The 24,075-nt window shown below is 40.4% G+C and overlaps 2 protein-coding genes across 3 annotated transcripts in view; one reads left to right on the forward strand and one right to left on the reverse strand.

Moving 5' to 3' along the window:
* The first annotated feature begins 875 nt into the window (after positions 1-875).
* Positions 876-4,472, forward strand: sdf2 (stromal cell-derived factor 2). Its single transcript, XM_079649757.1, has 3 exons — positions 876-1,127; positions 2,163-2,359; positions 3,318-4,472. The coding sequence occupies exons 1-3, from the start codon at positions 944-946 to the stop codon at positions 3,615-3,617; spliced, it is 681 nt and encodes a 226-aa protein (XP_079505883.1). The 5' UTR covers positions 876-943; the 3' UTR covers positions 3,618-4,472.
* Positions 4,473-5,504: 1,032 nt separating this feature from the next.
* The window catches only part of caln2 (calneuron 2), a 49,342-nt gene continuing 30,771 nt past the window's right edge, over positions 5,505-24,075 (reverse strand). For both annotated transcript variants that reach the window (XM_079649755.1, XM_079649756.1), the window contains 4 exons: positions 20,555-20,698; positions 18,338-18,450; positions 11,296-11,449; positions 5,505-9,045 (listed from right to left, as the gene is read on the reverse strand). In XM_079649755.1, coding sequence (XP_079505881.1) covers positions 8,918-9,045; positions 11,296-11,449; positions 18,338-18,450; positions 20,555-20,698 — 539 coding nt within the window. In that variant the 3' untranslated portion in view covers positions 5,505-8,917. The remainder of the gene's footprint in view (positions 9,046-11,295; positions 11,450-18,337; positions 18,451-20,554; positions 20,699-24,075) is intronic.

Below are 24,075 nucleotides of genomic sequence, written 5' to 3' on the forward strand. Positions count from 1 at the left end.
TAACTTATAAAGACTACACACAACATAATTTTTGTGTGGGAGTGTGTTTATAATCAAATTGTACTTGTATTGAATAAACCAGCCATGTAAAAAAGGATAAGCTGTGCGGTGCCCTCACAGCTGCTTGTGGCTTTAATCTCCATTATTATCATTTATTTATTTGATTATTATTAGTTTATAAATATATTTTTATTTACTTATTCATTGTATGCGTTTTATTTTATTTTATTTATTCATTTTGTCTTCCTTTATTTTATCAAGCGGGATCATTATTTATTGTATTGTTGTTATAAAAACTATTTTGTCCCTTGAATTGTTAGATTTTGCGTTTATACTTTATATTGTATGCAAAAAGATTGGACCTGAAGGGGAATTTCTTATTTGTAGTTTTAATTTGTTTTAAATTCAGAATCAGAAGCGGGTTTTATTACCCAGTCGGTTAATACATGGAAGGAATTTGCTTTGCTGTAAATTATGCATACAAAGACACAGGAAGAACAGTAAGGTTTTTTACAAGAAAGAACCAACAAATAATACTGTTGTAAAAACTATTAAAAAAAACTATATTAAAGACTATTGTAACAAATTAGAAATAAATACAATATTAACACAACACATGTAGGACACTAACTACTGTAAAATAAAATACTATATAACAATTGGTTGTCAAAGCACCTTGAGCTGCACCTGGTGTATGAAAAGTGTTAAACAATTAAAGATGTGTCATCATCATTATCATCAATATATTGCACAAAATACCAATTAAACAAAAAATAAGTACAAATATCACAGTAAGGTATTAGCAGTGACTCCTCCCAGCCGCTAGGGGCGCTGTCCTCGAGCCTCTTCCTGCCATACTTGCCTCTTCACTGACGTAGCGTAAAATAATACAAATCTCACAGAGGCATCAGCAGCATTTTGCTCGGGATCTTTTTTTGTAGGAATGGGTATTTTAGATTGTGCTGTTTCTCGACACACTTTACCAACCTTTTTATTATATCTATGCTGTATATTTGGACCGTCCCTCGGCACTGAGCTGAGTTTTTTGACATGCGGATCTGTCATTAAACTGTTAAATGTAAAGCACAATGTGAGACTTCACTCGCACGACGTACGCTACGGCTCCGGTGAGTTTTTTTTTACTGCGATTGTTAAACATTAATACAAATTGTGTTTCTCTACTTTGACATCATCTACTATTGCCCTGCTATGTAATCAAAGCGAATGTTTAAAGAAAATTGGAAACTACTGATGTGTACAAAGGTTAATCAATGTTCTTATTCATGTTGACCCCATTATGTATTATTCACAGTCACAGTGTTTTTATATAAAGGATGTGTAACCTAAAACCTCTTTAATGCATAGTTAACACACGTATTTACCAAAAATTCACAAAGATACATCAAATGTTAAGTTAAGGGAGATAAAGACCCCATTTATACCTCTTATTATCATGTCATCTTTTTCGTATCTGCTAATCTTACATGGATAATGATGTAAACATTATTTTATTTGTTTATTTGTCATTATATTGTTTTGTTGAAAGGAAATGAGAAAATACCTATTTCTTCATACAAAGGTTAACAGCATTCATTTGATATATCATTTATGTTAACTCTATTACGTGTCAATTCCAACTGTGGCACATAGGCTACTACATTAAAGAGTGGATACATAAAACCACTATTAGATGATTACCTATTAACTGGTGACTAAAGACAGTATATGAACAAGATCAGCGTTTGGATTTCCTTTATGAAAACCACACCCTTTTCTTTAAAGCCTAGTAACAAATTAGCCCGAGTATGCACAGAAATGTATATTACAAATCTAAGGTGGTTGTCAAACGTCAATCTTATTTCTTCAAATAAATAGTTGTTAGTTATTCTAGGCTAAAGCCCTCAAAGTGAACCACTTGATCTGCTGCCAACCTGCTGCCAACATGAGTCCTTGGTTTCAAAGTCAGACCTAAAGCAACAATCATTTCAACTTGGTGGGGGTTAAACTGACCTTCACACCGCAAATACAATTAGTAGTTGTATTTTTCGACAGTCTAGATCTTCCTTGATAAATCACATTTGCTGTTTCTTTCAACATCCATGGTTCTGTATCTGGTTGGAGTTTATCTGCTCACCGTGTGCTCTTCTGTGTGTGTGAGACAGGTAGCGGGCAGCAGTCTGTAACAGGGGTGATGACGATAGAGGACAGTAACAGCTACTGGAGTGTCCGTGGGACATTGGACACCTTGTGCCATCGGGGCACCCCGGTCAAGTGTGGGCAAGATATCCGTCTCACCCATGTCAACACAGGCCGTAACCTGCACAGCCACTACTTCGCCTCCCCGCTGTCCTCCAACCAGGTGGGTGGGCTGAAAAGTACATGGGGAGAGGCTCGAGGTTTCGTTTTATATGAAGCGTCATGACATAACAACCTGCAGAGATTGGCGCATTTATGTCAATGTCCAAAATGTAGTAGAGCCTTATTCAAGATTTTTGTGTAAATGTTAATATAATACTAAAATATTTAGAATGTATTAGTATCATGCAAAGTTAAAGCCACTCACTGCAGCTCATTGCATTACTAACACAAAGTCTTTTGCAAAATGGTCACATTTATGGAACCCTAGAAAAAATGTTGAGGTTAATCTGAGCTGACAGCAGCTTTTACACTTCAGGAAACGCAACAAACTCTGTGGGAAAACAGCCGCAGGCCTGAAAAAACCTCTCCAAAATTAAGGAAGTGTAAAAACACTGTCAAGCCAAAGTGCTACAGGCTTGGAAGATGTGTACCGTGCCATTTGAGAAATGCTTGTTATTGTTAGACATTTTTATACTGCACAGAGCTGTATATTTTCAGTTCAGTATTTTCAGATTGTTATGAACAGTATCAAAATGTCTAACAATAACAGTTCATACTTAGAGTCTAAGTCGAACATTGTTCATACTGTACACAATTAAAGTCAGCTGATAGTTCCAGTTTAGCAGCAGGAGAAATGTAAAGCAAGTTCAAAGATTATAAACACATGTATTATTTATGGCTGTATTAAAATACACTCAAAGTGTGTAGGTGGAGAAAAAGTCTGTGAACATAACTGTACAAGGTTTACACATTATTATTTTTTTGGCTTTAGGCGAGGGAGACACAATTAGAACAGAACATTATTTAAGAAGCACGACATCGATATATATTTATCCCACACCACTTATGTCTGGAAAGTGGGGAGATATTAAAACGGACCCAAAAAGCTATCACAAAACAAGGTACATTACCTTCTCTTATTTTACTTTTCAAATAATGTTTCTCTCGCCCGTCCACAGGAGGTGAGTGCGTTTGGGGACGACGGGGAGGGGGACCACCTGGACGAGTGGACGGTTCAGTGTGGGGGATCTGTGTGGAAGCGAGAGGAGGCCGTCCGTTTCCGTCACAAACCCACCGATGCATTTCTGTCAGTGACGGGGGAGCAGTACGGACGGCCGATCAACGGTCAGAGGGAAGTTCACGCCATGGCAGACCCCAGCCAGCACAGCCTGTGGAAGGCAATGGAGGGCGTCTTCATGAAGCCCAGCGAGATCCCCACGGGCAGCCGGGACTATAGCCACCTCCACACAGAGTTCTGAGCTTCACTTTTCTTATTTCTCCCTTCCTATTGTCCCATCTGTTTACCATCGTTCCCTATACCTCTGTCCCGCATAACACATGTACCAGCAACATATCTAATTTATCCCTCCCATCAACTTTTGACTTTCATATTTCCAGGCGATTTTGCCAAAGTCTTTACATGGAACAGGTTACAATGACTTCAAATGATCAATCCATACCTCTCTCTTACATGTTTTAGGAAACACTACTTGAATCCTCCAAGATCCATCAGCTACACTCAAAACTTTAATAGAATAATAGTTTGCCTTAACAGGGCAAGAAGACATAAAAGCATGAAAACCGCACAAAGACTAATCTTTGGCTTTACGTCCTCTTAGCTGTTATTTATTGTTAGAAACTTGCCATCAGAAAACACAAGGCAACTCAGAAGGCAGGAGGGTTTTGCAGATAAGTAGAACAAAGTCATCAAGTGAGTGTTGTGTTTTGTAAGACTTTGTTACATTGTTACACTTGTGCCTTTATCCTTTGTCATAGCTTTTGGAAACAAGCATTTTTTGTGTTTTTTAAGATATTTGTTAGTCATATTCCACTCAAACAATTTATAAGCAGTGTTACCAGGATAAATAACTTTTCCCCCCTTTAAGTCAGATGCGGTGTTGCGTATAAAGGATTCCAACACCAACTTACATGAGTGTACGCAGATTAATCTGTTAAGGTGTTTTTTAAAATATGATTTTGATCAGTTTGCTGTGTGCTGGGAGAATAACCATGTAATGCTGTCTCTGCAGTGGATGTTTTAGATCAACTCTGAATGTGTTAGATCAACAGTCATGCAATGAATACCTAATATTAAATGATTTGTATGCATTTAAGTATTCGTGTGTCATCTTTATTGAATTGTTATCTTCTTTTTCATTTAGCGACCATCACAGTGACTTTTCACAGGTGCCCCTTTCTGCAGGATAACTTGAAACTAATCACTGATGTCATCAATGACTCCTGATAACTGCTTTTCTGATGTAATTATATAATAATGAGATAAAAGCAGTATAGACAGATAATGTACTTTACAGATTCAAACTCCTAATGAATCCACAAGTATGAAATACAATATAAGACCAGATGTCCTGCCTGGGCTTTTCCACTTAGAATAATGTATTGTTGGTCCACTTAATGGCATGTTATGGTTCATTATCTGGTGGTTAATGGGGTTTGAGAGCATCTATTATGAGGCTGGTCTCTGTTGTGTTTGACCTATGCTACCTAATTATCATGATTTACAGTGAGTGCAGATGCCAGCACCGCTCCACAGGATGCTCCTCTCTGACACATGTTGACAAAGGTGTTATTTCACCTCTCTCTTCACGTACTGCCTCCGGCTAAACCGAGTTTTAAGATGCACATCTCAATGGTGGAAGGGTCACCTTTGTATGCATGGCATGTCACACCCGCCAAGGTTAGTTCACTCAAAGCACTTGTGTTTGCAGTGCTACATGACCCGCATGTGTGATGTGAGAAGGGGATGTCAGAGCAGTGAGCTTTCTGCACTTGAAAAGGCTGCTCTTCTGACTCGTGGCTCTTTTATGCACGCTCTGCTACCTGCAGTAAAGGGCGCTCTGGATAAACCATGCTGTGTTCTATTCTTAGGGTTAGTATTTGAAATGACAGAGAGGATGATAACAAATGACAAGTAAAGCAAGAGGCCTGCTTTGTAGTCAGTTTCACAGTCAGAGAAAATGATCCTGCTCATTAAGTAACTAAATATATGATTTTATGTGTATGTTGTTGGTCTTGAAGTAAACACAGGTGACTTATATTTCTATCAAAACAAGGTTTTATTGCATAAACATATATGGATATATATTTTTTTTAGATTAGACAGATTAAACCTATTATTTGCATTTTTAAATATCCACTCAGTTGGCGACTATTGCTGTTTTCTTTCTCCTTTTCTAAGCAGCATGCCAAGGTTTACATATCTGTGTTTAGTTTTATCTCTATACAATCTACAAGGTAAAAACATGTGTTGGTAAAAACAAATCTTAAAAGCAACTCTGAAAAACATGAACATCATGATTTGATTCCCAGATGGACAGTATAATAATGTAAACTTTAAAAGTGTTGATAAAAGGTTTTTTCTACGAGTGTCCCTTACCAAACCATGAAAGGATGTCTGAATGGACGTGGACTTTGTTAAGATAGAGTGGTCTATGCTGGTTTCAAAAGGACCGTGATGCTAATGGCCAACAGTGAGAACATTGGTCAGATTTCAATGTGCCGAGAATATCAAAGACTGACTCACAAAGATAAGTGTAGCATACATTATACAGCAGTTTTCACAGGACTGTGAGGCAGTGAGAACAATTAATAAAAATCTAAAACACACATTATATTTTATTCAAAGTAAATGTTAACCACCCACAGTGAGGCCTACAGACTCTACCCTATACGACGTGAAACAGATGATGAAGATGTGACCTTGTTTTTGCATATTTATGAAAATGCCCTCTCCTGCACTCTGATTTGATTGATAGCTGGTAGAAACTAGAAAAAATGGCTATTACAGTATAAACTGGACAGTCAAATATGTGAAAGTAGGACATACATTTAAACCAAGGCTATGCCACCACAAAGAAAGATTAAACTGATTCCACAGTCTTTCAAAAAGACATGAAAATCTAAACAACAACATGCATACTGATTTACAGTATAATACACTTTTGCTGTGATACTTGATCTTACAAAGCCATTTTTTTTTTTAAGAGAAAGCCCTCTTCCCTTTATTTCCTGGACAGCAAACTTACATGGCTGCACGTAAGGTGATGGAAATATCTGGTATTGTTTTCATCACACAACAGAACATATAATTGCCTCAAGATCCAAGGGGAGCACCGAGCAATTCAGGAATCCACAAACAGGATGCCGCCGTCATGGCATCACCAACAAAATGTACGACTGTTTTGACGCGGATAATGACTTTAAAGGTCCCCTATTATACTGTTTCTTATCAATATATTATAGGTCTCAGCTATATACAAACATGTCTCTGAAGTGTTTGGCTCGAAACACCAAACAGATCATGCATTGTAACATCCCATAATCCCCTGCCCTGTTTCAAAAGTGCTGATTCTCTGTCTGTTACTTTAGAGGAAAATAAGGAGCCCCTCCCCACGCCCCTCTTAGAGATATTTGGTTAAAAAGAACACCATGGTGCTCTAGGAGGAGATTCAGGTGATAAGGTGGGCGGGGGTTACCTTGGTTGGTTATTGGCTAATGGTTACACATGCCAACAAATCGTTATGACATCATAAAGTGGCCAAAATCTGATCAGCTCATTTTCAGACAGGTTTTTATATAAATGGATCAGGCCAAAAAGTGAGCGAATCTTTTTTCCTGAAACTTTTAGAATCACTTTACACAGAGGGGACACATGTTTATGTATAAAAGACATGAATTTCGCACAATAGGTGACCTTTAAATTAACTTAATCTCAGCCGTAGTCTTGTTTTGAAATGACTATTTGATCTAAATCTTCTGCTTAGACAACAGAATAATGGACACCATTACTGGTATGATACTATTCTAACAGTGGATTAACAATGATATTTCTGTAACGCAGAGCTCTACACCGAAAGAAAAAATAAAATCCTCAAACGTAATCTGTGGAGTCACTGGGATTTTCATCCTCGAGGGTCTCCATTATAAAGACGAGCATGACTGTCTGTTCTTGTCAAACCCCCTGACTCCATTAAGCTCTTTAAAATTGTAGTGCTATCAGGTCGATGGTCTGAACCATAAACCATAGCTATGACTCCAGAAACTAACCGGGGTCCTGCATCAGCCACTTCAGTCTCAAAACCTGAGTGCTGGTGCGACAACACAATTTGGGTTCTTGGGGAAACACTTGGTTTTGCATTTAAGAAACAGTGAACCAAATCAGACCTAAATGTGACATCGACACAACAAATATCTAAGCTCAAATTCAGTGGCGTTGTTCTTCAGTTCTGAACACCTTGTAGACATGGTAGTTCAAGTGTTTAGCTGCAGTTCTCATTTAAACCACTAGAATGCAACCTTTTCCAAAAAGAAACTGCTGCTGTACCTCCAGCGTGTCACAGCTCAACTGTATATCCCTGATTTATCTCACTAGTTTCCACCCTTCATACATTCGGCTGTTGTGAACAAACACTACATTACACAAGATAATTACTACTATGTATACAGAGAGATTCATGGGAGCTAGACAAATGTTTGATATGGCAGTGTACATACTGGCATGCTTTTAGTGCAGTTTATAATTACCGCAGTTGGGCTGTATTACAAGGAGATGTTGAGGGGAAGGATTTTTTACCAACGCATAACTGAAAACATGGGAATGTATATATTTTCCCTACTAATTATCACAAACCTTCATATATTTTCCTCTCAGACGGCCTGAGCTTATTATGCTCCGTCTAGTGAAGGTAGAGGTTAACCGCTTCAACCCCCTTGAGAAATACATTTTTGGACTGTCTCTCAGAGTAGGAAGTTAATTGATCAGGAGAGACTTTAGATATTTGGTCCATCTGAAGCACAGAATTAAGGCAAAAAGAGACGCACCTTTCGACACCTCCTCTGCTTTTTGCTTTAAATCCATGTGCTCCAGTATAGACCAAATCTATTTTGTGATACATTAGTTACTATCTTTGACACACCTACAGACAAAGACATGATTCCCAAGTTTCCCCTCACTGAGTATTGAGTTGTGCTCCTTACACAAAGACTTCATGTGCCCTGACATTTAGCAGACTGAGTTGGTCGATGATGTTTAAACATGACTATTTGAAATGTGATGGATTTACAATACATTTAAATACAGTGCCTGACATTCAGCGCTCTCATTCACTCACATTCAGCTACTTCTCTAAGGTAAATATGCAGTTGTTCATAATAACCACTGTTATTTTTAAATTAGGAATGGCTCAAAGCACCTGATAAACTTTTTCTGGTAATTAGAAAATCAAGTTTAAAGAGTGGTCTCTGTCAAAATAACACCCTCTATTTATTCTCACGTTTTTTTTTATAAAAACATAATTGTTTCAGTTCTTTGTGACCCGTAAGTCCAGTAACTATACATGGTGACATCTTCAATGCAAAACAAATTTATATTTCTCGTCATCTCACTCACATTTACTACTAAGATCAAATTAACCTAAAAAAACCCTCAACTGATTGTTTAGAGAAGTGCTCGGGTTGTAGCTGGTCCTGCTTTGGCTGCAAAGACGAGATGTGAGGTCGTGGCTGTTCTGTCCACTCGCCATGCTCACAGTGCAATTGGTTACTCCATGCCGTTCCGCAGCATCTGATTGGCTGCGATGAGCATGACACTGATAATGAAAGCCATGGCGAAGGCGCAGATCAGGCTCTTCCTGACACACGTCTGCCGATTCTTCTTCTTGGGATGGACTGCGAAGAAGATAAAAGAAATGAGAGACAGGTTTAGAGTTTTGGATTGTTAAGCTCAAGTGTTGGCCTCTCGTTTGATGATGATTGGCTAACTTATCGACAGGTTTATTGACTTCAAAAGAATGATACAAAATAAATATATAATACGTGATTGGTTGACGTTTTTGGCAATGCACTTCAAGATTGACCACTTTATATGTGACCAACATTATCTGGGGAAGTGATTTGATTGGAGGCACAAACTCAATCTAATACTCCCTATGATGCAGCAAAAACAAAGACAAGAGGAGTGACATCAAACTTGAATGTTTTTCTACCTATCTGTGAGCTGAAAGACAGTTTTCCCACTAAAGACATAATCTCAGGAGATGGAAAAAAGAAGAAGAGCAGAGTCCGATGTGTCCTCCAACAGGCCTTGCAGCAAAAGCAACAACCAAAGGTTTCCTCTCTTAGCTCCCTTGTCTTAGTTCGTTAGAATCACACGCTGCATCAATAAATCAACTCAGAGCTCTGAGTCGAGGATCTAAGAGGGACTGTGCAAGGCGTTGAAGTCCCGACGGACAGGAAGAAGATGGGAAGGACGCATGAAAGAGGGAAGTTGAGGATATGGGAAGATGGTTAATTGAGACTAAAACAGCTGTTCTCTTCAAGAGAGGCTCTTTTTACCTCCATCTCTTTTAATTCTTCCAACTTGTCCTCTTTTAGCGCCTTTCGACTGTTTCCTCTTCATAACTCCTTCCCTAAACACCCAAACACTTTCCAGCACTTCCCTGATCCCTTCTTTAGCCTCTTATCTCCTCCTTCACTGTCCCTACTCCCTCTGCTAAGTTTCTCAATTTCCTCCCAGCTGTCTCCTTTTAGGCCTCCCCCAGACTGTAGGCCAGTACCCAATAGATTCATTAAGACTTTCACAGTTTTCTAGCGTGTTTGATCTTTCTTTACCTTTGTGCTACTCTGACTTGTGGATGTTTCACAGAAGTAAGGCAATTTATAGCTCTGCACCATAACTAAGACAAGTCAGACTTCTTTTTTTTCTTCCTTCTCATCTCCCTAAAGCAACATAACTTGGTCTGAAAGTATTTCTCAACTAAAATGCCTTCTGTGTTGGGCACTCAGATATTAACAACATGTCCTCTTCTTGGCTTTGAAAAATAAAGAAATGAATGCATGACCTCGAGATTAATAGATGTTATCATTTAAATATCACATCTGTTTTCCTGAATATACGTCAGCATTCATGACCTTGCCCTCAGGATCTCCTCGTTACAACATATGTGGTGGTTAATGATTTTGGTAGAGCAGCACATTTAAAATGAGGAATTGTCCCTTGAATCTTTCGGTGCAAGGCTAAGAAAGTCATTTAAAAGCATGTTTGTTAATCAATAAGTATTGAGTGATGGATTCCCATGGATGTACATTTGAGTGATTCATACGTTTTAGCCTTTGAACAGTTGCTTTGAGTAAACATAATGTTTTTCCACAAAAGGAAAATAATTCACTCCAGATCTGTCATTTTTTATTGATGTAGCTAGGTAGCAACTAGCTAGCTATATGAAAAAAATTCTCGAAGCTTATTGGTTTATTATCTCTTATAAACAGCTGAAACAGCCGTCAATTACTCTCACAAGACCAATAGGAAAGGCTCAAGAAATCTGAATTGTGGGTATTAATTGGAGTTCTGGAAACAGGCTAGTTCAACCGTTTACTTATGCTAAGCTATGCTAATTGCGTCTGGCAGCAGCTACTCTAACACTGGCGAAAACACAAACATTGCTATTCCATAAATGTTGAACTTAAACAAACGGATTAAGTTCAGATCATTTATTTGTAAACTTAGGTAGATTTGGTATGGAGATAAAAGACAAGGAATCCATTATGACCTAAAACAACACAGACAACAGACAGAAAGTCACATCTAAGCACATTTAAAAACCAGTAGTACTAACATGAGCAATCCACAAAGTTAATGAATGAATAAATAAATAGGCATCGCTTCCATAGTGACGCTGCTACAACTCATGCTGAGTCATCGTCCAATATAGAGCTGGATAATCGCTGTAACTGCCTGAGTTACAGAAATTAAGCACAGATTACGTTTTTTGGAGAATATTTTGGTCATAGACACATTAACTCATATATACTCAACATAACTTTAAAAAAAAATAGCCCATCAAGTGAATTACAAAAGACTTTGCAGCAACAGTACAGGTATTAATAACAGCAACGTTTCCAAGAGAGCAGCTTCCTCACCTCCCTCGTACTCAGGGCAGTTTCCTGAGCTTTCGTTGAGGCCTTCCTCCTCGGTGATGATGATGTTCTCGATGTCCTTCATTGTCAGGTGGTCCCTGAAGGCATGGAACAGCACCTGCTTCAGCTCATCCAGAGACAGCTGCTGCATGTCAAACTGCAGGGGCACAAGACAATCAATGCAGACACTGTCACCCACAAACTGGCTATATGAGGGCAGATAAATATAGAAGATACGACTGAGGTGCGAAATGTACACGCTGCATGAAATTATGGCATGCATGGATTGCTTTTAAATGTGTTTATTTGTATGTACAAGTTATAAGAAGGGATGATGTGTGTTGTAATGTATTGGCAGCATTTTTGCCTATGCATCACTGGTTCTATTTTTGGGTGCTAGAATCAGTATGCAACCTGTGTGTGCTCTGATAAAGGGGGATGCAAGCGCAATTGGTTTAATGGATGTATCAATTACAATGGGCATACTAGCATACTAACGTCCTTGTAGGTGGTTGTTTTCTCAGTTGTGTGTGCATGTTTGCGTTTAAAATGATTAATGGGCTCAAAGTCTGAATCTTAGCCTCTGTCCCATTCCCTGTCTGCCCTTCCTAAACATCACGTCCTTGCTGCCCCCACAGATCCTCTCTATAATACATACACACACTTGCACACCCCCTCCTGAAACCCACTGTCATCCAGGTCCAGGTTATCTACCTCACAGACAGCCACACATACAATCAGTCGCTTGGTTTAGCACAACAGATGGACATACTGAGGCAGGCGAGGCAAAGAGGAAGAAGATAGGGGGTATATTTCTCAAGGAAAACGAAAAGGACATATTGTATGATGGAAAAAAAGGAAAGTGAAGTCAGAGAAAATTGAGATGAAAGAAGTAGTGGAACAGTGAGATGGATAACATCTATAATGCAAGTAGGGTTGGATATCGAACCTCTAAGTATGTTTGACATTGGAGAAATGTTGCTACTACTTTGAAGATCGATACCGCTCTCATTTCTGTTCTTTAAATATGTAACATTTGCTTCAGGCTGGAAACAGGGGCCTGGCTCCTTCTAAATGTAACAACAATCTGCCAACCAGAACAAAGAGAGATCACTTTTTGTTTTTGAATGTGCCTTTTTTTTCTTTTTTTAAACGAGCAGTGACTTTCTAGAGTCAAGTTGTCCCTATTAGGTTGCCAGGCAACTAGCGGAGACTCTAGCAAGTCACAGCACCGTCCAACAGTTTAAACAACTAAGATAAGTAAAAAAGAAACCAGATAACATGCTTATTATTATTATTATTATTATTAGAGAGACTTCGGTGCAAGAGTTTCTACATTCGACAACAGTCATGATGCTTCCAGCTGTCTCATGGTTTATATTTAAATAACAGATATGACAGTGGATCCGATGTTTTTGATGTCTAATGCTCAGCAAAAAAGATCGTCCTTTGATACATAATTGGGACAACTATTTGAACATGGTTTTGTAGAGAACCTCATTTGGGTTTGGTAACACAACCCAGAGATCCTTTTGTTTTTGCACTCGTATTACAAAAATTCAAATTAAACCCAGCTCTATTTTTGGATGTTCTCTGCAGTCAGATTACAACACGGCAACAAAGCAATCAGTGGAACATAACCAAAATGTAATGCAATCTTTTAGAGGTATGATATCATCTATCAACTGGCAAACATGAACATAATGACACACACACACACACACACACACACACACACACACACACACACACACACACACACACACACACACACACACACACACACACACACACACACACACACACACACACACACACACACCAGCAAGCACAAAACTGGGACATTGCAGTAAATATGAGAATGATATATTTAATGCAAGAAATCATTATGCCTCTAACGTTTACTTTTCACCCTCTCAAATGTTCATATCATATCTCTATCTGGGAGCTAAGGTTGAAGAGAACATCCGATAATTGTGTGCAATCAATATTTGAGTTCCATTTCTGGATCCAGCCGAAATGACATTTTCTTTCTTTTTGAAAAGGTTTGGTTTCACTCGGCGGCTTTAAGAATATGAAACAGGCAACAGTGACAGGAGAAGTTAAAGACAGATGGGTAGTCTCACACAAAGAAGAAGATTCTAAATGATGGCATCATAAATTGTTGGCATATAAAGATAAAAAAACACAATCCAAAAAACGAGTTAGAGAACAAGCTGTTATCTATGGGCTATCAGAGTGACTTAATCTCAGATCTATCTCCTAAACCCTACCTTTTCAGTAGGTCGTTTATGGGATCATATTATAGGTTTTTATGGTCAAACAATAACACAGATGCCGTTTTACAGTTAGAGTTTCAATGGCTCTGACCCATGCTACCTCGTGTGGCTCTCCTTCTTGCAAAAGGTGTGTCTCCTTAAGGGAAATGGAGCCACATCTTTTCAAACTGCAGCCGCAGGACAGACAAAATGAAAGCTCAAGGAGCGCGGCATATTTTCAATGTTCCTATCAGTCTGTCTGAGGGGGGAAAAGCCACTGTGGAGCCTCTTCCTGTTAGCGACCAGGTGAGTGAGTGATTTCTCCTCCTGTCTCTAACGGGTGCACACACACACACACACACACACACACACACACACACACACACACACACACACACACACACACACACACACACACACACACACACACACACACACACACACACACACACACACACACACACACACACACACACACACACACACACACACACACACACACACACACACACACACACACACACACACACACACACACACACACACACACACACACAAATGAGGAGCAGGGGATGTAAATATTCGAAAGTTTGACTGTCTGAGTATTTTGTCTTTCAATGAATAAACTCAATTATTGAGTTGTGTCTGGGTATGTTCGTGCTTGACATGAAAACAGCAAGGGATCGTGCCCAGTGGCCGGTGACAGAGCGAGGACACATCAATCAGAAGAACAGGTGCTCAGACGTCGCCCCTCACTTCTAATCCTGCCCTCGTACAGAACAAGCTTTCTGTCAGTCGTACACCTGCTTTGTCTTCTGACCCTTCTCTTAAAAGTCACCCAGAGTGACAACCTGCTTTGTTTTATTCTGTACTTGTTCTGTCCTATTCTTCTGCCTAGCAGCAGTGCCGTCAGGGTTAGGTGGAAACTCCAAGTTCAAGGGAAGTTTCTGTCCCACTTTGTACGTAAGTTATTTAACAAGACTATACCAAGGTGCAAATATGTTGTCAACACTGTGTGTACACAATTGCAAACTAAAACATAAAGAGGACACTTTTTAGTGTAAAATTGCAGGTAAGATACTTTTTTTTTTTTTACAAAAAGAGCAGCCAACCACAGATAAATCATGGATGAACTAAATCCACAGAAGAAAAATATGTCACAATTGAATTTTATGAAATGCAGTCTGAAGCAAAATATTCCCCATAAGGTGCTGACACAAAAAAGGCCCGTCATAATCCCAACACCAACGTAGAGGAAAGAATTCAAGTGAATGGGGTCATCATTTTAACTAGATGTCACCATCAAACGTCCCCAGCTGATGACTGACATAAACACTTTTTTATAAAAAGTTTTCTAAAATTGCAAGTTCAAATTTGCATATTAGGCATTTTATTGCCAGAGAATAGAGTGCTGAGAAATAACATATTCTGTGAAAAGACCTTTAAGGATAGGCATGTATAGTGGGAAATTCCATATATATCATGCAGAGGAATAGGGTTAACTACTTACCTAATAGATATCACTATGAAACTTCCAGAGCACTTAACTTGTTTGAATGCTAATTCTTATCATTTTCTACAAACCGAAATAAATGAAGCAAAACGAATGTATGTGAATTGTTGATGTTTTCCTTCCACTCGTCTGAAATAAGTGATCTTATATCAAGTGATGGAAGCAAAATAGACCAAAATTCCCCGACAAACCAGTGTATTCAAAATTATGTTTTTGCATGTAGCCGTAAAATAATTACAATGACAGTAGCGCATTTAGGATAAAACCATCCACAAAATGGCAGTAATTATGTAACATTTTTAATTTGGCATGGATCATCAGTATGAACACTGCAGCCGGTCTCAACAGACGCAGACGGCAGCTATAAGTCTGTCACTTGGTTCTCTCTCCTTTATTCTGCTGGTCAGTCTCTGTTTTCATTAACAATAACAGGTGGTTGACAGACAAAACTTCAAGTCAATAGTAAAAAGTGTATATCACTTTTACTTATCACTTTTAATGTGACTTTTGACACAAATGAGTCCAGACTGGGTGTTTCAAAAGTTTCACAGTCTGACATTTGATTTTCACACTCTGTGGAAACAAATGGACATCATTAGCTGCCTGGAGAGACTCACCCGAAATAAATGACAGAGTAGGTTTTTCAAGTGATTAAAAGGACTTTTTTTGAGGAAGTGACCTCTTTCTGTCTTACAATAAATGACTGTTCTGTATTTCTCACAAAGGTGGAAGTAGAGTAATGGTGTTACTGAACATTACAGGGTGTCTTGGAAAAATTCAAGGTGAATGGTTGACATTTGGAGACCATGACTAACGTCCCATATCATAACTCAATGTTGGTTTGTTTTAGCCATGACCACCATTTCTTCCTATCATTAGAGCAGAAGTTTGAGATTTTTTAGAGGTGTTGGTGGGTGGACTGCTGTGTTATTGTTAGATAGATTACACCTGTTTCCAGTCTAACTAGAGCTGCTGGTGGAAGCTTAATATTTGCTGTAAAGACTTGAGACATTATCAATCTTGTATCTCAAAATATTGAACACATTTTGAAACATGTAGTTACATAAAATCAAACATCTAGCTAACCACTGCAGCACTTTAAACTTGAATAATCAAGACTTTGCTCTGTTATTTTTTTATGTTTGCCTCTGGAGGAAAAATACTTTTTTAAAACAAATTCAACATGGTGAGTAATTTATTTATAAAATATATTTTTCTGGGTCAAGTATTTTAGGTTTTTAGAATATTCTGCAGACATCTATCCTGCACTCTCTCCGTGCTAAAAGAATGCATAGACTTTAAACATTGTTGTGATAGCTTAAGCTTGTTTTGGGTTTACATCTTTAGGGACTGTATCTTAATTAGCATTGGAAGACTAGGTGCTTCCCTATTCCAAATGTAATTTACGGACTGTCAGCAGAAATGATATAACTTGAGTCAGGAGTTTTTCAAAGCAGATATTCAAATTTCTTCAAGCTTTTACTCAGACCATGCTCCAGTGGAAAACATTTAACTCACAGGAGCAGGATCACGTGCACGAACAAAAATTATTCAACACATTCGCACACACAATGCAATCCTACACAAAACGTGCCGACTCCGGTCACCTTGAAGAATCATTAAACATCTCACTGTGCAGAGATAATATGCGCACATGCTAAACTGAGTCATTATGGCCCACTGTGATGTGCCTCATTCTCTATTCAATTCAATAACTTTCCCTGTCTCCCTCGGAGGTCTGTGTAATGTAAACAGACACACAAATGCACACAACACACACACACACACACACACACACACACACACACACACACACACACACACACACACACACACACACACACACACACACACACACACACACACACACACACACACACACACACACACACACACACACACACACACACACACACACACACACAGTCCCCAGAGACAAACTTCCTCCCACCATTGTATCCCCCTCCTCCTCCTTTCTCTTCCTATATTCTTTTGCACTCTGCTTTCATTTCTCCTGCTTCTCTCTTCCATCTCTAATTTTTATTTGCCCTTCTTCCTGTTTTCTTTTAGTCTTTCTTTCTCTTTGTGGGAGGTGAACATCTTAAATCATCCCTGAGACGAACACTGTCTGCGACCTTCATGAATCGCAGGCTCTCGTACCGCTCGTTTCATTTTCTCCCACTCTCCTCCTTTGTGGTTTTCTTTTATATTCCTGCATCCTTATGTGGGGCACAGCCATCACCTCCCTTCCACTTCCACATACAGTGTATTGTCCAGCTTGCCTCTCTACATCCTCTTCTCTCTTTCAGCCACACTCGTCGTGTGTCTTGCTCCATCCTTCAATGTGTCTCATTGGAGCAATCCATTCCCCACATTTGAAAAATAAATGATTTTGATGTTTAATTCAGAATATCCCGATGTATGAATGGCATTGACTCAGAGCCTTGTTTTTGTTAGCCATATTATCTCAAGTGATTGCACAATGAAATCAAGAATAAAGAACGTTTATCTAAATGTGGCCCAGTGTGTTTGTAACCTGAAACACACACACACCTCATTTCAGTGAGTCACCCTCTTAATGTTTCTCCTTTCATTTGACTCAAGAAAATTAAAAAGAACAGCTTCCTGAGATTTGATGGCCTGCTCAAACATCGGTCTCACACTCACACTGCCCCCCCCCCCCGCTGCACACCTGCACTTTTCATTATTGTCTCATGTGTAACCTGAGAGGTGAGGAAGAGTAGTGATAAAGCACTCTGAGAGCAGCACATTTTCCTCACGTAAAAATGTCTAAAAACAAGGCAAGCACGTTTGGACACTTGAAAGCACAGCTCAGACTTTCCAAATAATGATTATGGTAATGCCCTCTGAAACACTGGGAATGATATCACCGCAAAAACATATACCGTACTCACATAAAGAAAAGAAAAAAATTAAGAAAATACTTAATTCTCAGCAGGTCTCTTTTCCTTCAAGGCCCTGAGTCATAAGCAAGAAAGTCTCTACAGAAGCGAGTGTGGGGCCTGAGAGTCTGTGTGTGTGTGTGTGTGTGTGTGTGTGTGTGTGTGTGTGTGTGTGTGTGTGTGTCTGCACTTAAGTAGGTGTGTGCAGAGCCTCTGCATAAAGAATGGCTTGTTGTTAAGGATGTAAGACTCTATCTGACGGCTTAAAAACACAGTGAGAGGTGAGGAAGAGTAGTGATAAGTGATGAGGATGGATAGGGATGAGAAGCAGATTCAAGCATCAGAAGGAACGAGGAGGTTTTGTCTGTCACCTGCCAGAAGATGTTGTCGATGGTGGTGCCCAGGAACCCTTCTCTGTTGTCAGAAGACAGCAGTTTGGGCCCCAATATCGTCATGAACTCCTCAAAGTCCACCTGGCCATCCCCTGCACACACACACACGCACGCACGCACGCACGCACGCACGCACGCACGCACGCACGCACACACACACACACACACACACACACACACACACACACACACACACACACACACACACACACACACACACACACACACACACACACACACACACACACACACACACACACACACACACACACACACACATAGGGGACAATAGAAAATCAGATACACAGTCAGGAAAGCTGGCAGACAGGAGCTGAATAATGCATTTTGGTTCGGAAGTTTATTCGCTTGCAGAAACAAAGAAAATCTCCCTGAGATAGATCATCAGATGGATGTTCCCTCATCCGTGACAAACACCCATGCATCATCAGCACTAATTCACCTTTTGAATAAGGTGTGTGCACCTGTGCAAGTGCGTGCAAGGCCAGCCATTGTGGGATAGTTCTTGCATCGATGCGATAATTCAGGGAACATTTCGCCATTTCAAATTCAAGGGACACAGCTTGAGAGGGTTTACATTACCAATTCTACCGGTGCATCATGTCGGAGATAGCAACAACAGCCAGCGTCCCACAGCATTAATACTCAGAGAACATCTCCCCGATATCATGTTCTATAACTAACAAAGTCACTGCATGAATAGTTGTATACATATATATATAGCCAATATTGATATTATTACCCGTAAAGAAATTCTCTAATGTTGTATTTGTTGTTTTTTATAATAGGCCGCATATCGAAGGGAATAAGATGCTTAAGTCTCCATGCTGCTGGAAGTATGACAACAATTTATTTAATGGGTCTGTAATTTCTGCATAATGTGATTTAGTGCTAATTACTGGGTACATAGAGACAATATTAAAGTGACACTCTTGTAATGAATGAATTCTAATTAATTGCTGCGTAAACTTGGAAGTACTAGTCACTGCTCTGCAGGCAAGCCGAACAAGCACAAATGTGAAATCTGTCAACAGGCAAGCATCCAATTCAACATGTAAGGTTAGTTGAGTTTCAATTATTTCAGTGTGAATGGATTGATGGATAGCTCAAGGAAGATATCATTTTTACGATACGATAAGTTTCAAATTACACATTTATTTTCAGGGAGCTTCTTGCAAATGACTAGGAAATTGCCGACCTTTGAAATAAAGCGTTGTCTTGTATTACAGAATATTATTAGCACCAAGCAGGCATCAGTTCTGTGTTATAAAACATAACTGCAGTTTCTAAAAATGTAGCTTTTAATTAGCATAATATAATCTTGTATTGAAAGACTACCTTGCCTAAAGCCTGAGGGAAAGATATAAATGTAATGCCAGAGATCAGTGGATTCAAATAACCGAAGCAGGGATTTAATGACATTACATTAATCATCTGAAGGAGCGTGCAGGTTGTCTAACACCTGATGATAATTGACATTCTGAAATGAAATGTGGCTGCGACCGCTTTCAGTGACTTATTAGAGCCGACATGGAGATGATAGAAGTCAGGGGAGCAGAAATACTGTCTCCCCTCAGAACAAATGGCAGCGCTGCTCTCAGAGGCTCGTAACACTCATGGAGGCAAAAGCAAAAAAGCTTTTAGCTGTGACCTTTGATATTTACTGCATGCTGTGGAATCAAGAGCAGGCAGATAAGAACCAGAGGAAAGATTGACTAGCTTGTTTGTGATTCAGGGACTGCTTAGGATTAATTGCAATCGTCTACGGATTTACAATGAGGGCCGGAGTTTAAGGAGAAGGAGCAGACAGGTTCGCTCTTTATTGTCTCCAGAGTAATTTATTTTCGACAGTTCACCATCTGCGAGGCAATTTAGAGACAATTTAGCAAAAACATTGTTAAGGTGACTGTAACTCGAATGTTCATTTAGCCTAAAGCAAGTAAAATAAACATTTAGTGAAGTGTTTTTGGCATCTTTAACAGTTATTTGTATTATTTACTGTACAGTTAACTCAGATATTCATGCAGCTTGCTTTCAATTCTTCTTCGTATTTTAATTCAGAGACAACAACTGAGACAAAGACGTGCAGATTCCTGAAAGCGACTTCATGAAAAGGTCAACTCTGTGAGTGTGTTTGCATCCTTGCACCCAAGTGTGTGACCTTATGTAGTGGCTCACCATCCATGTCCAGTCTCTGCATGATGATGGCCAGCTCCACTTCGCTGGGCATGTAACCCAGGGAGCGCATGGCCATGCCCAGCTCCTGCTTGGAGATGAAACCATTCCCATCACGGTCCAAAATACGAAACGCTTCACGGATCTCTGCACGACAAATACACAACATGTCACTGTACATCCTATGAGTATTACATGAGATCTACTATGTCTCTTAAGAAATACAAATAAAGTGACTTTTATGCAATGCTTTGATACATTCTGGTGGATACGTTTAGTTTGCATGTCAACTTGAATGTGTTTGTCGTGTGGTGCTGAATGATGGGAGGGTTTCTGGGTTGGGAGGTGGGGTAAGAAGTGAATATACATTTTACATAACCTTTGTTTTGTTAATGTTTTGTGTTTAAACATTGGGACTCATCACAACAGTAGATTATTTCCTTGTCTATACTGCTGTAACACTGCGGTTGTGAACAAGACTGAACATGTTCCTTTGTCCAAACACTTGACAAAAACATGACATATGTTATTTTTATGTTTTCTGGCAAGGAGTTGATGCGGATGTATGAAGGCAGAAATAGTGTAATGTTGTCATAGCAACGTAAAGCCTCTTAGTGAGGAGGTCGGGCTGGCTGTGTGACTTTGGCACTTTGCATCTCTTACCTCTGATCTGCTTTCGGTTTCTTTTAATCATCCCCAGAATCTTTCCCTAACCCTTAAGTGATTCATAATCAATATCTTATAAGGTTCAAGGTTCTTTATTGTCAAACTAACATAGCTACAGAGTAATTATGTAGTTGAAAATCTTAGGTCACAGGCTTCTCCAACAATGCAACACATAATACAGATAAGCAGACAATATTAAAGTATATTATATTAAAAGTAATACAAAAAGAAAAATAGTTGAAAAAAAATTGAGAAAAAAAAAAGTGGAATAGTGCAATACAAGTCTATATACAAGTTATTGGAACGATATATTAGATAATAGATAAATAATTACTAAGTAGCAGATGAATGTTCTGAAATTGTTTCAGCAGTTCAGTTGTTTAACAGTCTTATTGCCTGCAGGATGAAGCTGTCTCTGAGTCTGGTGGTTTTAGTCCGGATGCTGCGGTAACGCCTGCCAAACGGCAGCAGACGGAACCGTTTGTAACTGGGGTCTTTTATAATCCTGAGGCCTTATTCCTGAGCCGCTGGGAGTAAAGGTCCTCCATGCATGGCAGCTCCGTCCTGGTGATGTTCTGTGCAGTTTTCACCACCCTCTGTAAAGCCTTACGATTGAGGGCGGTGCAGCTGCCGTACCAGGCCGTGATGCAGCCAGTCAGGATCCTCTCTACGGTGCACCTGTAGAAGGTCAGGATACTCTCTATGGAGCACCTGTAGAAGGTCAGGATACTCTCTATGGTGCACCTGTAGAAGGTCAGGATCCTCTCTATGGTGCACCTGTAGAAGGTCAGGATACTCTCTATGGTGCACCTGTAGAAGGTCAGGATACTCTCTATGGTGCACCTGTAGAAGGTCAGGATACTCTCTATGGTGCACCTGTAGAAGGTCAGGATGCTCTCTATGGTGCACCTGTAGAAGGTCAGGATGCTCTCTATGGTGCACCTGTAGAAGGTCAGGATCCTCTCTATGGTGCACCTGTAGGTCAGGATACTCTCTATGGTGCACCTGTAGAAGGTCAGGATACTCTCTATGGTGCACCTGTAGAAGGTCAGGATACTCTCTATGGTGCACCTGTAGAAGGTCAGGATACTCTCTATGGTGCACCTGTAGGTCAGGACACTCTCTATGGTGCACCTGTAGAAGGTCAGGATACTCTCTATGGTGCACCTGTAGAAGGTCAGGATCCTCTCTATTGTGCACCTGTAGAAGGTCAGGATACTCTCTATGGTGCACCTGTAGAAGGTCAGGATCCTCTCTATTGTGCACCTGTAGAAGGTCAGGATACTCTCTATGGTGCGCCTGTAGAAGGTCAGGTTACTCTCTATGGTGCACCTGTAGGTCAGGATACTCTCTATGGTGCACCTGTAGGTCAGGATACTCTCTATGGTGCACCTGTAGAAGGTCAGGATACTCTCTATGGTGCGCCTGTAGAAGGTCAGGTTACTCTCTATGGTGCACCTGTAGAAGGTCAGGTTACTCTCTATGGTGCACCTGTAGGTCAGGATACTCTCTATGGTGCACCTGTAGAAGGTCAGGATACTCTCTATGGTGCGCCTGTAGAAAGTGCAGAGTATCCTGGAGTCCATGTTGAACCTCCTCAGCCTGCGGAGGAAGAAGAGCCGCTGTCGAGCTTTTTTGGTGATGGCGGTGGTGTGATGAGTCCATGTCAGGTCCTCAGTGATGTGGACCCCAAGGAACCTGAAGCTGCTGACTCTCCACCATAGTCCCATTGATGGCGATGGGGGAGTGTCTCTCTCTCTGCTGCTTCCTGTAATCCACAATCAGCTCCTTTGTTTTGCTGACGTTGAGATGGAGGTTGTTATCCCGGCACCAAGATGTCAGTTTTCCGACCTCCTCTTTGTACGCCGTCTCGTTGCCGTCTGTGATCTGACCGATGACGATCGTGTCATCAGCAAACTTCACGATGGTGTTGGAGCTGTGTGTGGCCACGCAGTTGTGTGTGAACAGGGAGTAGAGGAGAGGGCTGAGCACGCAGCCTTGAGGGGCACCGGTGTTGAGGATCAGGGTGGAGGATGTGATGTTTCCCACCCGCACTGCCTGGGGTCTGCCCGTCAGGAAGTTCAGGATCCAGTCACAGAGGGCGCTGTTGAGCCCGAGGTCTCTGAGCTTGATGGCCAGCTTGGAGGGCACAAGGGTATTGAATGCTGAACTGTAATCAATGAACAGCATTCTCACATATGTGTTCCTCTGGTCCAGGTGCGAGAGGGCAGTGTGGATGGTGAGGGCTATGGTGTCGTCTGTGGACCTGTTTGCTCTGTAGGCAATCTGCAGGGGGTCCAGAGAGTCAGGGAGGGAGGGAGGGAGGAGGTGATGAAGGTTTTGACTAACCGCTCAAAGCCCTTCATAATGATGGAGGTGAGTGCTACTGGGCGGTAGTCATTGAGGTTGGTGATTATTGTTTTTTTGGGGACAGTAATGATGGTGGAGTGTTTGAAGCATGTGGGGACTACAGACTGCAGCAGGGACCTTTTGAAGATGTCTGTGAACACCTCGGCCAGCTGCACTGCACACACCCTGAGAACACGGCAAGGGATGCCATCAGGTCCAGGAGCTTTGTGTGGGTTAACCTTTTTAAAGGATTTTGCACACATCTGCCCTGTTTAAAACAAAAGGGCAGGGCTCCTGGTCCTTCTCCACAGCCTGACTGCTCATGGATTAAAAGTCTTCTTGCGAGTTAAACGGGTCCATTTAATGAATCTGAACAAGGGGTTCGATTGACTCACCGACAATAAGGGCATCGCATCAGAAAATCCTGATATGTGTCAAGTCAAAAAACCTAGTTTTGAGGACTTGCTGGAGTTGTGACAACGGAAAGAGCTCATAGACTTACACACTGT

Source organism: Notothenia rossii (assembly GCF_949606895.1).
Source record: "Notothenia rossii genome assembly, chromosome: 9".
Lineage (NCBI taxonomy): Eukaryota > Metazoa > Chordata > Actinopteri > Perciformes > Nototheniidae > Notothenia > Notothenia rossii.